Source organism: Tauraco erythrolophus, chromosome 7, assembly GCF_009769465.1.
Source record: "Tauraco erythrolophus isolate bTauEry1 chromosome 7, bTauEry1.pri, whole genome shotgun sequence".
Classification (NCBI taxonomy): Eukaryota; Metazoa; Chordata; class Aves; order Musophagiformes; family Musophagidae; genus Tauraco; species Tauraco erythrolophus.
The window spans coordinates 40,285,706-40,302,199 of NC_141471.1; the positions used below are offsets into that span (position 1 = coordinate 40,285,706).

The window sequence follows — 16,494 nt, forward strand, 5'->3', positions numbered from 1 at the left end:
TAGCTGTCCTGATGACATGACTTTGCAGCTCATTTGGGCAAATGTACTCCACTTTAAAGCTATTTACTACTTTATTTACTAAGCCTGGGATTTCACAGAAAAGAGGGAGATTGATTTCATACAGATGCCTAGAGCACATTTTTAGCTCACATTTTTAGTTACCTCATACCGATACTTGTATGTGAGCACCACAAAGCAAAAGAAAAAAAACCCAAACAACCCTCCCTCCTCCAGGAGAGAGAGTGCTTACAAATACAGTTCTAAAGATTTTTTTTCGAAGGGAAATGATGACACAAAATAAAATACTGATGTTAAGAAACATTTTTACATGCATCTGCACTACATATCTATACCGAAGATTTTAAGATTATTTCCATTTACAGCAAGTAAACAAGCTAGATTTAGATTGCAGAACATAATGAGGTGGAATCAGATCATCCTGAAACAGAAGCATTAATTTTGAAAGCTCTGAACTGAATTAAATGTCCACTTCTTTGAGAGGAATGTAAGGTAGTACTATATGCTGCATGTTTATTAAAAAGTAATTAAAAACCCACATGAAGGCAAGCAGTGGAACGACACTACGTGTAAAGTACATGCACATTATATTTTCAAGATTGGGCCCTAAAATAGGAACCACAAATGTTGAAAACTTCATGTGTCCTAGAATATAAAACTGTGTCAAATATGTGACCTTGTTACAACCTAAAGTACAGATTGTATATAATTAACTCTGAACAGCATGCTACAGAATTCATATATTTAATGACAGACATGTACCTTACTGCAAAATGCATACTTTGTTGTGGCAAAGTGGCACAAAGAATCTTTTGCAAAATATGATGAGATTGAAGTAAATGCCTCTTAATTAAGCATTACATACCTTCTTCTTCCCATTCACAATTATATAAGCTAACAACATTTTTGTGATTTCTTGTTTGTCCCAACATAATGTATTTATTGGTCATGACTAACCCATAAGAATTCACCTTTGTACATATTTCAGGTGTACTAAAATAAAATAAAATGAAACAATCATTTTTTAAAGATGCCACTCTTGCATAGAATAAACGTATTTTGTAATTGTTACTCATCTCTGCATTTACATTTCCTTCAAGATATATCTTCGAAAATTATGAGTCATTGTCTTGTGCATTTTCACATTTCTCACAGCAGAACAGCATAAAAATATTCTGTGTTGGAGGCTTTACTCAATTCATCAGCTTGGTCAGAAGGTGGAGCTCTATACATACCTGTATCACTTACTGCACATAAAATCTGCAGCTCCATATAAAACCACAGAACTACTCAGAAAACAAACCTGCATTTAACTCCAAGACACAATTTGTTTCATAAATACAGCAGACCGCATCTGATAATAAATGGCTCCTCTCCTAGCATTTGGAACGATTTTCAGTATGCTAACAAAGTCACAATGAAATCTAGCGTTTTGGAAGTCCTCTTTTTCTTTGAAAAATAAGTTTGCATTCTTTTTAAAAGATCATAAGATAGTTGATACTTACAGGCATCTCTAATATATAACAACATGGCTACAAAAATGTAGTCGACTAAATTCAGGGTGATACTGTCAGCAAATAGAGCATCCCAGACAACCAGAAGGTCCTGAAGCGGGAATTCACGTCCAAACAGGAGCCTCACCCATCGCCTGAAAAAAAAAGGAAAAGATGTGATTGGTATTTCTCTGTTTTGCCAAGTATGGTAAAGTCTGGATACGTATCCCAGGATCAACTACAATCCAGAATATTTTACCAGAAAATTTTGCAAAGTGTGAAGATCTGTGATAAGCACTTAACTAACTGTATTTGTGGAAATCTTACTGCATCTACATTAAAGAAGTGATATGTTATAGACTGTAGAAGCTTAAATGACTGCTATTACATGGGTGAACCTGAAAGGACAAAACAAATCAATCCTATCTACCATAGTTTTGAGCATTTAATGTGATAGTGATCTAAGAGGAAAGGGAGAAAATGTTACGCAAGAATAGCCTAGAAGAGCAAAAAGGGGAGGGTGAAGTCAGTGGTTTATGCGAAGCCCTGAAAAGCCCAGTCAAGTGAAATCCAGTTCAGAGGTGGATGCCAAACAGCAGTTAAAACGGACCGTGTCACACTCACTTTGAAGAGGCTTCCTTCCTGTTATTGATGACAGTGTTTTCAGCTCCACATAAAATATACTATGCATGCTATTTTAATTAAACCTAATTTAAATCTTCACCAGATTTAGTGATAATCTGCGTGTGGACTATACCATTAATTCCTGTTCATATCCATGCTTTTTTCATACCTAGAAAAATGTGAAAATCTGTCTTATTAAATGCAGTTTTTGCTTGAGACTGGAAGCTTGAGATGCAGTAGAATAAAATTACTTCTCAAGATTTCCTATTTCCATTTCTGGCTCTTACACTGACTTATTTGCCGACCTCAGGAAAGGCACTTCCCTCTCCTGTTCCAAAACAGACCCCCTAGCTTTGTACTTTTTTAGGTGGCAAGGATTATCTAAGGTTATGTTTGAAAGAGCTAAAGAATAGTTAGTAACAGTAATCTTGAAATAGTTATTATGAAATGGACTTAAAAATAATGAATTACATTTTTAGCTGGGATATGCAAATTATTACGCATGTGGAATCTGTTTATTCAGTGGCAAGAAAAGATTGATTGCAAATTTCTGCTAAGCAAATTAAGCCATTTTTAAAACTCACAAAAATTTCTAAAAAGGCAACTAGAAATTTCATCAAGATTAGTTTCACTTGTAAGAACTCATGTTTAACCACTTTTGTACCAGAACTCATGTTAGAAACTCATGTTTATGGCCAAATCTGTTTTTTTTTTTCCTGATTCCAGTAATAAAAGTTCATTTCTAGACAAATGAATTCCAACACGTGAGTCGAGTACAAGCTTGTAAGACAGCAACAATCTGTACAAAAAGACTCTCTCTTATAAGAGAAATCTGAAGGGACTGGTTTGCGAATCAAGGTTTTGTTCACTTAAACTTTTATTCCCCCTGCTGCCACTGGAACCACATGCATAATCCACAAAAACATCCGTTACAGGTTTAGAGATCGCTACACAGAATTTTTTCCCTTGCAAGACATGTTCCCTTTCAAAAGTGAAAATACGTGATTTCAAAAGTCAGCATCATCTCATCCTTGTTACCCTGATATCAAACATTTATCTTCGAAGGTCTTGTAACTTCTTCTGTTAGCATAGTAATTGTAAAAGTCACAATATTAGCTGTGACAAAACACAGACTCTAGGCATTCGTCCCTCTAATCAACCCCCTCTCCTATGAGGACTTATTTTCCGGCCTCAGAAAGAGAAGTCAGAAGAACCATTAACGCAAAAGCAAGGCTTAGTGAGTGCAGTTAACACCACGTCTGTTCTAAGGGATTTCACCATATAGCGGCACATTACCCTACAGCGCCTAGCCTTCAGGAGACTATTATCCTATGGTGAAACAAACATTACCCAAACTCTGCGTGAAGCCTATTTATTACTTGCATTAACAACCCCTCCCACCCGTAAAACCGCAACTTTCAAGTCACACAAACTGTTAGACAAGAAATTTCAGCTAAGCTTGGAACATTTGAGCTGACTTTGCTCGCAACTACCCAAATCTCGTTCAGAAGTCTTGCTAAAAGTCTAATACACTTCAAGGGAAAAAATACACCATTGCGTAATGGGATTTGTTATTAGTCTTTTATTAGAAATCTCTTTTGCTTCTTTACTACTTCATTATGCAGTGTTAATCGTTTGTAGATGCAGGTTTGTTCTGCTCAAGCAGAAGTCATTCCTTTTTTTCTCCTGCTTTTATACTTTCTCCTGGGAAAATTAAATCTTAGTCCCCAGAGGTACCAGATTTCGCAGATGTAGACTGCTGAAGAACAACTGGACTTCCTTGTGCAACCATAATATCACTGTTAATTATTTGAACCTTCCTGTCTTAAAGGGAGTAAGCAATTCATACTGTTGTAAATACATGTATACTAACTGCTCTCTTATTTTTTTTCAGCAGCATTTAGCTCATAGCATCTATAAGCCAAGGACCCTATTGCCTACAAACCACGCTGCCTTATGGCAGGACTTCACTCAGCTTTTATATGCATAAAAAGGGATATTAATTCCTTAAAGTAAGTGTCCACACTGAAAAGCTGTCTTTCAAACTAACACATTTCTATTGCTTTTACAAATATTTGCAAAGAATTTAAGACATGCTTAATAACTGCATTGGACATGATAAACCTTTTTTTTTTTTTTTTTTTTTTGAGATGGCTGTCTGTGGTTTAATTATTGTTCTGTCCTGTTAATCTTGCCTTACATCTGTTACACCTGCAGACTGTGAGGCTCACAATAGTATACCTTTTATCACAGGCAGTAATACAATAATTCATATTTTACCAGGCATACTTAGCAATTAAAATCTACAAAAAAAAGTACAGATTCTTTAAAGCCATAATACACCAAGGTACTACTATGTACATTGTAGAATATGTAACGGTATCTTCCACTTATGATTCCTATATAATTAAACCAATATTCTCAAGAGATCAGTAATTACTAGCAATAGATAATGATTCATTAATGACCTTACAATATAGGGAAAGTAGGAGAAAACTGTGTTCTAGCAAAGCCATTAAATCACGCAATGATCCAGCCTTACCAGCTTTAACTAAAACCAAAACCATTTTGACAGATTTACAGGACAATTCTCCAAGCATCAATAAAATTAACTTATGTTAAGTTACATATATTTAGCCGGTTATCTTCTCTGTCTTCTTGGAAGGCAGAGAACTCTTAAAAAAAACTAAATAAGCTTAAGAAATGGTTACAGACGAGGTGATACAAGCAGTTTAGGAATGTTTATGAGCACAAGATGACACAATGAAATCAGAAAGAATAAGAAAAAACATAATGCCAGGCAAGGGAAAGCATGGCTCTGAAGCTACTTCTACATAACTAAATCTAGGACCTACAAATTGTCAACAAGTTGCCTAAAAATTCTACTGCAAGAGCTTGTTTTCAGCCATTTATACTTTTGCTAAACTCCATCTGCAGTACAATTTCCATTCCAAGCATCTGCTCAAGGCTTGATTTTTCTTTATTAATTGATACTATTCATTAGAACAAGGCCAAAAAAATTCTGCTCATGCTTAACTTATTTTTTTCCCCGAGCATTTCATTAGAAGGTCTAGAATCAAAACAACAAGGTCTCTGGCATTTCCTTTTTGTTGTGTATATTTAAAGAAATGCACAAATTCAATAATCCCCCGGTTGACCTAGAGTGCAGATTTCCACAGACTACGTTCTTTATCTTCCTAACTCTTGCCACCATCCCAATGGTGCATCTGCCATCCCGTTCTTCGCCCCATCTGCACCCTCCTTCCTGCATGGGAAATGGCAGAGGTGCGCACCATCCACCTGCAATGCCTAGTGCCACGTAGCACCACATGTGAAGGTGAAGGATCCTGTTCATCTTTCTTTCAAAACTTGCAATACTCACTAGTTGGAACCTTCCAGAGAAAGGGAGGGTGAGTAGGATTTTGCAGGATGTCATTTCATTTTCAGTGCAAGTTTTGCTGCTTTTTTTTAAAATAAGAAAATTGTTTAAACGGACTGTAAGTATTGAAAAGAACACCATCTTATCAAAACTAAGCACTTGGAAGCTGAGAAATGCCAGAATTAACATCAGTTGTTTACTGACTGAGAAAATGATATGTAAGCTCTGTCTCTTTAAACTCTGTCATGAATTATGTTCAAGCAAACATTTGTAGCCAGTGCAATTTACTGTGTAAAGTCATGGTCAATAATTTAGGAGAAAGGGTAGACAGACTTGAGCTGTGATCTGCTTGTTCAAAAATAAGATATGGAAAAAGGATGAGGAGTGGCATTTGTAAAACACTTTCAAAAGAACTTAAAGCTATATGGAAGATAATCAAATTGTTCGATGCCAGGCTATAAGCAGTACTGGGTGGGCTGCAGATGCAGAAGGCTGCGTGTCTCCGTGGCTGTCCTTCTGCAGGGGCACCCAGCAGCAGGCAGGGCTAACACAGGGGCTACTGCTGCCGCAGCAGCGCTCGCCAGCGCTGGCGTAGAGGAGAAGGAAGAGCAAAGATAGCTGCAAATACACTGCAAAAGCACCCTCGAAAGATGACACTTGATACCAGAAACTCTCCTGGATTTGGTAGTTTCCAGAAGCAGTCAGAGGGGAGACAGGCAAGTTCAATCAGAGGACGCGTAAGGCAGGTTACTTTCTTTTAATGTTATGAAGCAGACCAATCAAGACAAGCTTTAGCAACACTTCAGGTCAGACCTGTTATACGGTCCATTTCTTCAGTGTTCTGTCTCCTTTCTTAATAAATCTTGTTTTTATTAAGACTCCCGTGGCTTTATACAGCTCAGGGATTTTGTATGGAACGTCCTAAAGAGATTAATAAAACCTTCAAATGATACAAGATACTGAAGGAAACATGCCCCAAGTATAATCACAACTTCTTCTTTCAGCTACTCTTTACCAGGGTCTTGTGGAAGGGCAGCACTGCTCGCGGTACTTGAGAAACTCTTGATGATCGCAGATGAGAAGAAAGGCAAAAAGGGTAAGTGTAACAATTAACAAAATGACATTTCTAAAATAAACAAAACCCTATTGAAATTAAATATTTTGTCAGAACAGAAAGAAGCATGTGAAATTCCAATAAAGCTAAAAAACTTGTATAAGAAGTTATGCGGGAAGCTCATCAGACTTTGAGGAATTTACATAAATTTCTGATGTGTTCTGTCTGAACGCTGAAAATTTTACACACAGCATACTCTTATATGCACACCAACCATAAAAGATGTACAGTGAGATGTTGTTACAGTATATGTTGCATTTTTTTCCTTAATCTACTTAAATTGTGAAGGGAATGAAAACAGACATCTTGCTACAAGATGTGTTTACTTCAACCATAAATTCAAATGTTAATTCTGGATTTATTAGATAAAATCATGTGGCCATTGTCATTTGACAAAGCAGATGAGATGATCAGATTTTCTTTGGGCTTTAAAACATTTAAATATTATAGATTTCTACCACATCATCTCCAGCAGTATATGCTGATTGTACAAAAGTGTGTGTGATAAGGAGGGAAAAAGCGTGTGCCAGGATCTAACAAACCATTCAGCTTCTCCTTAAAGATAATACAAAGTATATAAAAAGATTATTATTATGTGTACGCATACAGCTGCCTTATATGGTTTAGTCATTTCAGGTTTCTATGTGGACTATTATTCTGCCAGAGAACGACATACACACCTTGGTCTGACCATGATCTAAGTGGGATTGTCCTGTCCTGCACTCTCATGCGAAGTGTTCATCTCATCTGGCTTCTCCTGTACTGGCTGCATGAAGATTTGGTGGATCATTGCACCAAATGCATGAATCATGGCTCTATTGATAGGGGGATACAATGTAGGGGTTTTTTTGGTTCAAATTCTGTTTGGTTTGTGGTCACATCCACTCTTCTTTTAAGTTTTGCATAATTATATTAAAAAGCTCCCAACTTTAAAAACTATGATAAGATTCACAGGCTTTCTGCTTGGCAGCTTAGACACCAGGGCCTTAAAGAATAGTTATATGCAAAGATATAAATTATGATGTTTGAAAACAATACGAACAAAAATGAAATCACACAATTACATTATGGATTACACGGGTTTCAAACTCTATGATAGCTTTTCCTGACACAAAATAAAGATTTAAAATTAAATAGTAATGATAATGAACACTTGTTTATTAATATAAATCTACTCAAATTTAGGCTAAGTGATGAACAAGAACCTGGTACATAGTATACTTTGTCGCCTTCTTTCCACTAGGGAAAACGGTTTTGATTTGTCCTGTTGAAAATTCCTGCTGTTCTACATATCCTGAAAATTTTTTATGTAAATTACTTTATAATACACAGACTAGCATACCTCTTTAAAATAAATATCTTTAATTTTACTTTTACAAATAAATTAAGTGACATGAGCATCTAATTGTTATTTGGATTATTTCCTTTCCTATTTGATTTCTTTAAGATTACTGGCAAAGACTACTCAGTTTTGCATTTAAGAAAAATTCTTTCCATTTTTGGAAGACTCTATGCATTTCCTTATTAAAGAAGGTTTTTCTTTCTGAGAACTGAGTTTCTAATAATTACCTCCCCTCCTTACTGTAATTTACCTGTCTTGGCAAAAGCACTTAGTGCGGTCTTAAGCCAGACTAACAGTAATACACTCACTTGCAGGAATGTGCTTAATGAAAAAGGTGCCATTGCATCCTCATAGCAGTAATGTTTAATACTTAGGAATGTACTACAGTAAAACTATTGAACCTGTTAGCCTGCTTTGGGTATGTTACTGTTCCAGCTCTTAACTAACTTTAGGCACTTGTTTCAGCATTGGTGCTGCCCTTGGCTTCAGACTTTCCATAGCTGCTGCCGTCACCTACTGCTGCTCCTCACCTACAGTCAACTTCTTGGGTGGTACCAGTAACTACTGCTAGGTGCCTTGGGCATGTTTACCAGAAGTAGCAGTGTCCCTGCTAGAGGAAAGATTATTTTCCTTCATATTCTTGCTATGGTCTTGGTCTCTGATGTAGTTCTAGCTTGTTGTACTGTTTTGTACTGTAAGTGTTGATAGCTGTATTTTGATGTTCTGAATACGTTTTGCAAGTTCTTTCATGCGAATTTATGGGAATCCACTTAATGTTGACAAGAGTGACATATTTTGTGCCTTCATGCAGTCATTTCAAAGTGTACATTTCTCCTACCACTTCACCCTGCTGTCGTACACACCCCAATGATAAGGAATATTCTTTAAAACTTTTACACTTGTAACCATACTCACTAAAACCTGTCCCTGATTTTAAAATTCTGCTCAACGTTTCTACTCTACTCCATAACCAGGATACCTGGTTACGTAGGATGTGGAAAAGGCTTAAGTACTGAATGCCTTCTTTGTCTCAGTCTTCACTAGCAAGACCAGCTTTCAGGAAGGTCCCAGAGACAGGGGAAAAGGCTGGAGCAAGGAAGATGTACCCTTGATGTAAGAGGATCAGGTCAGGGAATACTTCAGCAAGCTGGACATACATGAGTCCATGGGCCCTGATGGGATGCACCCATGAGTGCCAAGGGAGCTGGCAGATGTCATTGTGAGACCACTGCCAATAATCTTTGATCAACCGTGGTGACTGGGAGAATGTCCATAGACTGGAGGACAGCAAATGTCATTCCTATCTTCAAGAAGATTAAGAAGGAGGATCCAGGGAACTACAAGCCAGTAAGCCTCACCTTGATCTTCACATGAAGGACAAGAAAATGATCAGGAGTAGTCAGCATGGTTTCACCAAGAGGAAGATGATACACATTCATACCAGCAAAAAGTCATATATAATATATGCCAAAAGATCACCACAAGCAGTTCTCCCCTTCCACGATAACCCTATAAACAAAAATAACCACCCTGCAATGAAAGCAGACCATTGTCGAAACTTGCCTAACAATGTAGTGGTTTTCCATACTTGAATCTTTAAACTCTGATCAGATGTTACTACAAAATTCTGGATAGATATCATGTAAGATAGGATCTGATTCACAGGTTATTTGATAAAGTCCTACAAAAGCAGGAAATCAGCCTAATCAAGCTTATAAACCTGTATAATCTTGGGTTACTGCTCTGATTTTGCAATTTATTTGATTGATCTTCTTAATGTAAAACTCCCATAATATGACTGGCTGAAACAAGCTCTTAATGTGCATGTAATTGCTTCAGCTTTTCTTTACTCTAATGGCTCAACTTTCTTTTGACTTTTTTCTCTGAGAGAATTCTAGTTTCTACACAAATTCAAATGCTTTTTAAAGTAGTTAGTTTTATTTGCAGGCTTTGCCACATCAAATTTGCAATAGTCCTTTTCTGGAAAAATTTGAATCTAAATTTATTTGTGACAGTAATATTGGGCTAACAAATTGTAAGACACAATCACTGTTTTTCATAATCAGTGCCGATCTCCATCATTTTTTAGCTTGCTGTACTGGCTTGGTTAGATTACAGACACTTTTCTCCTTTCCACTTCATCTCTCAAACATTTTCAGAGTCTATTTTGGTTTTTAGGTACTGCAAGACTGTAAACTTGCAGCTCTCTCTCATTAGTTTGTTCAACTGATTTGAAAAAAGATTTGTTTAGTATCAGAGAGAAGTCTGTAACTGTCTTTTCTGTAACACTAAAAACTTCAAAAATAGAGCTAAGAACTTGAATGCTTTTAGAAGAAACAAGTTTCCCATTTTTTTTTCAGTGAGAAAGATGGGAGAAACTGGACCTTTAAGTGGATATTTATATTGTGGATGTAACTCTTAAGTGATCAGAGATTTGCACTGAATGTAGCATTTAATTTAAAGAAAATCTCTGCTGTGGGAGAAGAGTACACTTGAGTTTCTTTTCCGTTCCTCCTAAACATTACAGTTAAAATGCTTCAATTTTAGTATTTCACATACCTGACACTTTACAAAGCCTTAGTAATTAACAGCTATTACAAGCATTGTATTGACATTAATAGCCTGTGTTTGCAGTTAAATACTGAAGATGTTCAACTACTGGACTATAGCAATTTACTGACCATTCACTATTGTGAAGGGTGGATAGAACTGTTGCATTCCAGTAGTTACCTATAGAATAATGATCATAATAAAATAATCTAGCATAGTTTCAGGCATTAATGATTTTTTTTTTAAAGTACAGAAGTTCTAGACATTTCTCAAGACTTTTTAAAAAGGTGCTCCAAGTTGACAACAAACGTCACAGATCAAAGTTGAGGTACTCATTTTTAAACGCTGGCCAGAATATACAGAGATAACAACATGAAAAGTCCAGTTGTTATACCGTGACTCATTTATAAATTATCTGGGCTAAACTGTGCTTTTATTCAAAGGGAAAAGGACTGAAGAATACTGCTATGTTTCTGCAAAACAACTACATTTAAACAGCTCAGGCCATATCCAGATTTAAAAAGCATGGTTCAGTGTGACAAAGTTATGATGATAAAGTAGAAGGACCAGATGAGGTTGCTACCTCCTACTGGAAAAAAAACCTTTTGAAGCCAATGATAAACACCCATTAAATGCAAGGGGTATGGGATTACATCTCTGATACATATCTAAAACCGTAACTTAATGACCAGTGTCTGCACTCATAAGAGAAAAATGTAAGACCTTGAAGGTGTGCCTACTGAATTCTTACTGCTCTTCACCTCTATGCAATTGAAACCTACAGTCCTAAATACTGATGATGCATGTGCATTTTGAAAATTACTGCAGAGTAGCAAAAACATTTTCTTTTTTTAACAAAAATAATTACAGGTGAATGATTTTAAACACTGTTTGCTGCAATAAACCTATTGAAACAAAAGAGGCACTTCTAAATTAGTGAAGTTCCTACTGATATCAGCTATTAGCAATTAGGAACTCCACCACCCCCCAACTTCTCCATCTTTAAACAGCAATGATTAAATCTGGTTTTAAAGTGGAGAAATTATATTACAAAAACAACTCTCAGTGTTGTAATTAAAACACAGTTCTTAAGATGATAAAATAAATTTGCTAATAGCTTTATCCATTGAATCAAGATGCACGCAGTAGGTTTAAAAGTTATAACGACCTTTTGTACAATCTCTATTTAAAAGAGGAATTTATAATATTTTACCGTCCCATATTGTTAAATCTTCTATAGAGTTACTACATTTCTCTGTAGAATCCACTTGGACAAAACTTAATCAGAGAGACATGTATTTTAAAATGAAGAGAGAGAATTTTGTTAATAGCTCTAAAGTATACAAATAAGTACTGATAAAATATTATGAAGTTTGTATTACATCTTGGAGACTTCCCTATCACCATTAAATAAAATGTCTTTTCTGTCCATAAAAAATTGAAATTTACAATTGAAGCTTCTTTCTCTTACTCTGTATGGAAATGTTAAAACAAATGAACTTATTTTTGGTATGCTAAATAAAACATATTAAAAATTTCAGGAAATTTAACTTTTTTTTTTAAATTCTTCAGAAGCTATCTGCCTATATCCAGTAATGGAACTGCTACGGGAAAACACACTGTATTCAAACCAACAAGGCACCATGACTGTTGTGACCATGCCTCTAGTTTACAGTCCATGTAAGTAATTTTTTCTTTCTAATCCCATTTCTCCACCACAGGTGTTTTTTGGTGTTACAGAGAATTCAGCTGGTAACTGAGACAGTTTTAGGCTTTTATAGTAAAATTAAGGATGGCAGTATATCCAAGAATATGCATTATAAAGTAAAATGGTAACTTTAAGCTAATTAAATTATGTATCAGATTGCCTCCTTTATCTCATAAGACTGCATAAACATACATCAAACATATCTGAAGTAAAAGGACATGGGCTTTACAAAGTGATAATCTTTCAGTTGGGCTTAAAGCATAAGAAATTGAAATTTTGATACTTTGATATGAAGAAAACAAAAAAAAACTTATTAAGCTATTTGGCAGCTGTGCTCAGAATAAAAGAGGCACGAGTAATGAAGACTTTATTAACATCAACAAAATTTTACTATACATACCTTTTGCAGAAGACTTATTTTAGCATTTGGAAAATTCCTGCTAATTATGCTGAATATGAACACAGGTAAAACTAGACCACCAGAGAGAAATAAATTCCTTGCCAATGAACTGGTAAGAAAAATGTGTAGAGATAATAGGACAGCAAAACAGAGGCAGAAACCCACTAGACAGATACTTATTTAAAGTATCATTTTCTATGCATGTAGGATTTTGTTTGGGTATCTTCCATGAATGACTGGAGCACCCAACTTTACATCAACTCTGTAGAGGAAGGAACTCTAAGGAAATTCCCTGTTTGAAGCTGCAACCCAGAGGGGCCAGACCATCTCCACAGCAGCCTTCAGTAGGGAGAGAATCCTGACTTTCTATATTTCTCTTCATCACAGTGTAACGACTTGTTTCAGAGATGCTTCCCCCTTGAGAGTCAAAATTAAACAGCAATAAACCTAAAATTGACAGAATTCCTACCTATCACCTGAATTGGGGGCTTATTTCTGCAAACCTCTTTATAATTAAGTATATAACATTTTAAAACCTCTTTGTGGCTTTCCACTCTAGAGAATAAATTTATTTATTTTTTAAAATGAGGAGAGAAGATTTATATCATGACTGAATTCAATATTACATCTATTGTACGCTCTAAAACTAAATTAAGAAGCTGTTCAGAGGCCATACATGCAGCAGTCCATTTCAATCTATTAGCCTAGCTAAATGCCTTTATACATCCAGCGAAGGGAGTCATCATCATCAATCTGCCAGTTTTAGTGACCAGTCAGCTACATGTTGATGCATGCACTGAGAAAATACAAGCGTTTCCTCCGTGCTGTTGTACTCCTAAACGTAAGAATGAAGTGAGGCTGTTCCAATAGGTAGCACGCAAAAGGATGATTTAGCTGCGTAGTGTAAATAAGAGTTAGAATGAACACTCTATTTATAACCTTAGTTCAAAGGCAGAATATAAGTTTGGAGCACAATTCCATCATAAAGCAGGGTAAGGCAAGTAAGAACTAACTTCTTTTGCCTGGTAGGTTACTTGCACCACTGTTATCCAGAGTCTTGCTTTCATTTGAACTGTTAAACAAAATAATGCATACTTCAAAGTTGTTTTATCCTTTCTGTACACAGTTGAAAAAAGTTGTTTTACCTATTAGTTACAAGAACAAGAACTTTTACTTTCGTGAAACAAAGTACTGATGACTGTTGGAGTTTTGTGTCGTGTAGTGGCAGCCCTATGGGAATATCGCATCTTTTCGGAGGCACACAAGGGTTTACTGGTTTCATTTAGCTACCTATGTGCCCCTGCAGAAGCCCTGCTAGCAATAAAACACTCTGGTGGCAAAAAGCTAATTCATTAATTAACCATAGTATTTGCTGGAAAGGAAAGCGCTAAACAACGCTGCACAGAAAGAGCAATTGCGGTTGTTCCAGGTCCCTGTCTGCAGTATGTGCGGCAGAGGCAAGCAATGCCTATGCTGTTTCTAATTATTCCAATTATCATGGCACACTATGAAAACTTGATTAATAACACTGAAGATATTGTTGTGGCAATTAGCCATATGGTTGTGGGACTTTATTCTGTCACGATTTAGCCATTAGCATCTACTTATGTTTGTCAGAACAGAGCATCCGTGACAAGTTGGAGTTCCGCTCACCTTGCCGAGTCCCCGGTGAGCAACACCAGAGAAATGTTTATTCCTGGGAGCCCTGTGCCTGAGTAAATTTTTCATGTGGCATCCGGTCTGACTGGGGACAAATGTCAAGTAGCTTACGCGACGACCCATCAAGCCAGGCTCTCTCTGCAAAAGGTACCTTGTGAACAGCTTGTAAGGGCAGACTCCTTTCAGGGGAAGATTTGACCAGTAAAATTAGTGTCAAATGTCTTGTATTCAATGTTTTCAACAGCTAACCATTCAGACAGCGTGCATCTACTCTTATTTAGACGTGATGAAATGCTCTATTATGATTCTGTACACCTATGAGTTACATACTACCGTGTGCATGAAATGTATATCTCGAAGCAGAGGGACCATGGGGCAGCACTGAACTGACAGTCAGGCTGGTCAGCTGAACTGACAGCTACCAAGAGCTGACAATTTTTATGAGCAGTCTTTGGAAAGCACGAAGTATAGGCCAAAAAATAACACTTAATTATTCCAAAAAACAACACTTATTTTAATTATTCTTTCTTTTCATTTTGTGGTCAGAACAACTGGTCATCTCTAAGATATAAGTAAAAGCTTAAAAAAATTCATTAATAACGGACGGCTGCTTTTTGTTCCTCTGAAAGCATAGCAGTAGTCTTACCACTTCCCTAACATTTCTTGCAAATCAACTAATGCAAATGCGTTTATATCGGCACGTCACTCAAAATCAAAATGTTTGCAATCAAAGACAATTCCAAACTTGACTAGCTGTCCACAGTTAGGAATCAACAAGTTAGTCCTTATTAAAAGGAGTAGGAAGCACTAAAGAATTCACGTCTTGCTGCGCAGGGATGCCATAAATACAACTGATGAAAGCGTGCTTACCTATTTTGGACATGAGAGGAGGAATCAATAACCCAAGTTTGTGGAAATGACAGTAAAATGACACTATGTAAACACAGAACTTCAAGAAAACCCACAGTATTGTAGAAATTCACCCACTATTGTTAAAAAGAACAATAAGAACTGCTATTTTTCATCTATTTTTCCAATACATCTACCTCTACCACAACAGTAGCTTTCCTTTTATAGTCACTGTCTTCCATCTGTATAGATCTTTCACATACTGTGAGGAGACAGATACATCGTTTAAAACCATAAAAGTAATTGTAATGAAATAAAAATAGACAGAGGACTCTGAGCAGGTGTAATATTATAAAGTAAATTTAACTCCTTATTTAATGACAAGAATTTTATTTGACAACACTTCCGGGCATAAAACTTGCTGACAAATGTCTATGTAAGCAAACAAGAATGATACGCACACCTCGCACAGCTCACTGCTAATAGGGACATTATCAGCAAATAAGTTTATCGGCAAAAACGAGGGACTGGATCTGCTTAGCGTCAGACATAGCAACTTTTAATGGAGAGCTGGTTCTAAGGCTGAAAAAAAAACCTTTTTTCCATTTATGCCCTTTTGATTGAGATGATCAAGTTTGTTTTTAAATAACAGTGTTTGTGGAAAATTATATACTGACTGTCCCAGAAATCCCATCTGTGCACATAGACACTCATATGTGGAGAGGGAATGAGTATATAAAGGAGGCCAATAATTCAAAGAAGGAAACAAGGAGAGAAATAAATACTATGCAGGAAGGAAGGAAGAGGTGAAGGACAGACAAGAGGGATCAGAAGATTTAGCTTGAAGAGAAGTATCAGTGAGGATTTTTTTTCACAGGAGCTCTGGAGAATGAGACAGATGACCTAAGGGGAGATTTGTGTGCAATGTGGGTACTGCTCTCAGCCCTAAGCCTGTGCAATGGATTCAGCTTTCTCCTGATCCATAGCGGGTGCTGGTAGGAGGTGAAAGCAGTAGCATATGGTCTTGCTCAAAGCCGAAGTGACTGCTCTCTCCAAAGGGATCTGCAGGACTCTCCCTCTGCCCACCACACGGCTTCTGACATAGAGAGAAGACCCTGCAGCTGGAGATGCAACCCTGCAGAGGGAGCAGAACCACTGTTTTCTCAGTCTGCTTTCTGCTCTTTGCCATGCTGAAAATCTGCGTTCTGCTTTGCAGGCCATGGCAAGAATACGATTGTGATTACAATGAAATGAATAGTGAGACTGCAGGCTACACATTTTGATGGTTAAGATGATGTATCTGTTTTCTACTTGCTATCCAATCACAAATTTCAGACATAGTATAGTTGAATATATGC

At 36.6% G+C, this 16,494-nt stretch overlaps 1 protein-coding gene across 2 annotated transcripts in view; it reads right to left on the reverse strand.

The window, feature by feature from the left end:
* The window catches only part of TBC1D5 (TBC1 domain family member 5), a 322,093-nt gene that overhangs the window by 78,793 nt on the left and 226,806 nt on the right, over positions 1-16,494 (reverse strand). For both annotated transcript variants that reach the window (XM_086614565.1, XM_086614564.1), the window contains one exon: positions 1,524-1,666. In XM_086614565.1, the coding sequence (XP_086470691.1) occupies positions 1,524-1,666 (143 nt within the window). The remainder of the gene's footprint in view (positions 1-1,523; positions 1,667-16,494) is intronic.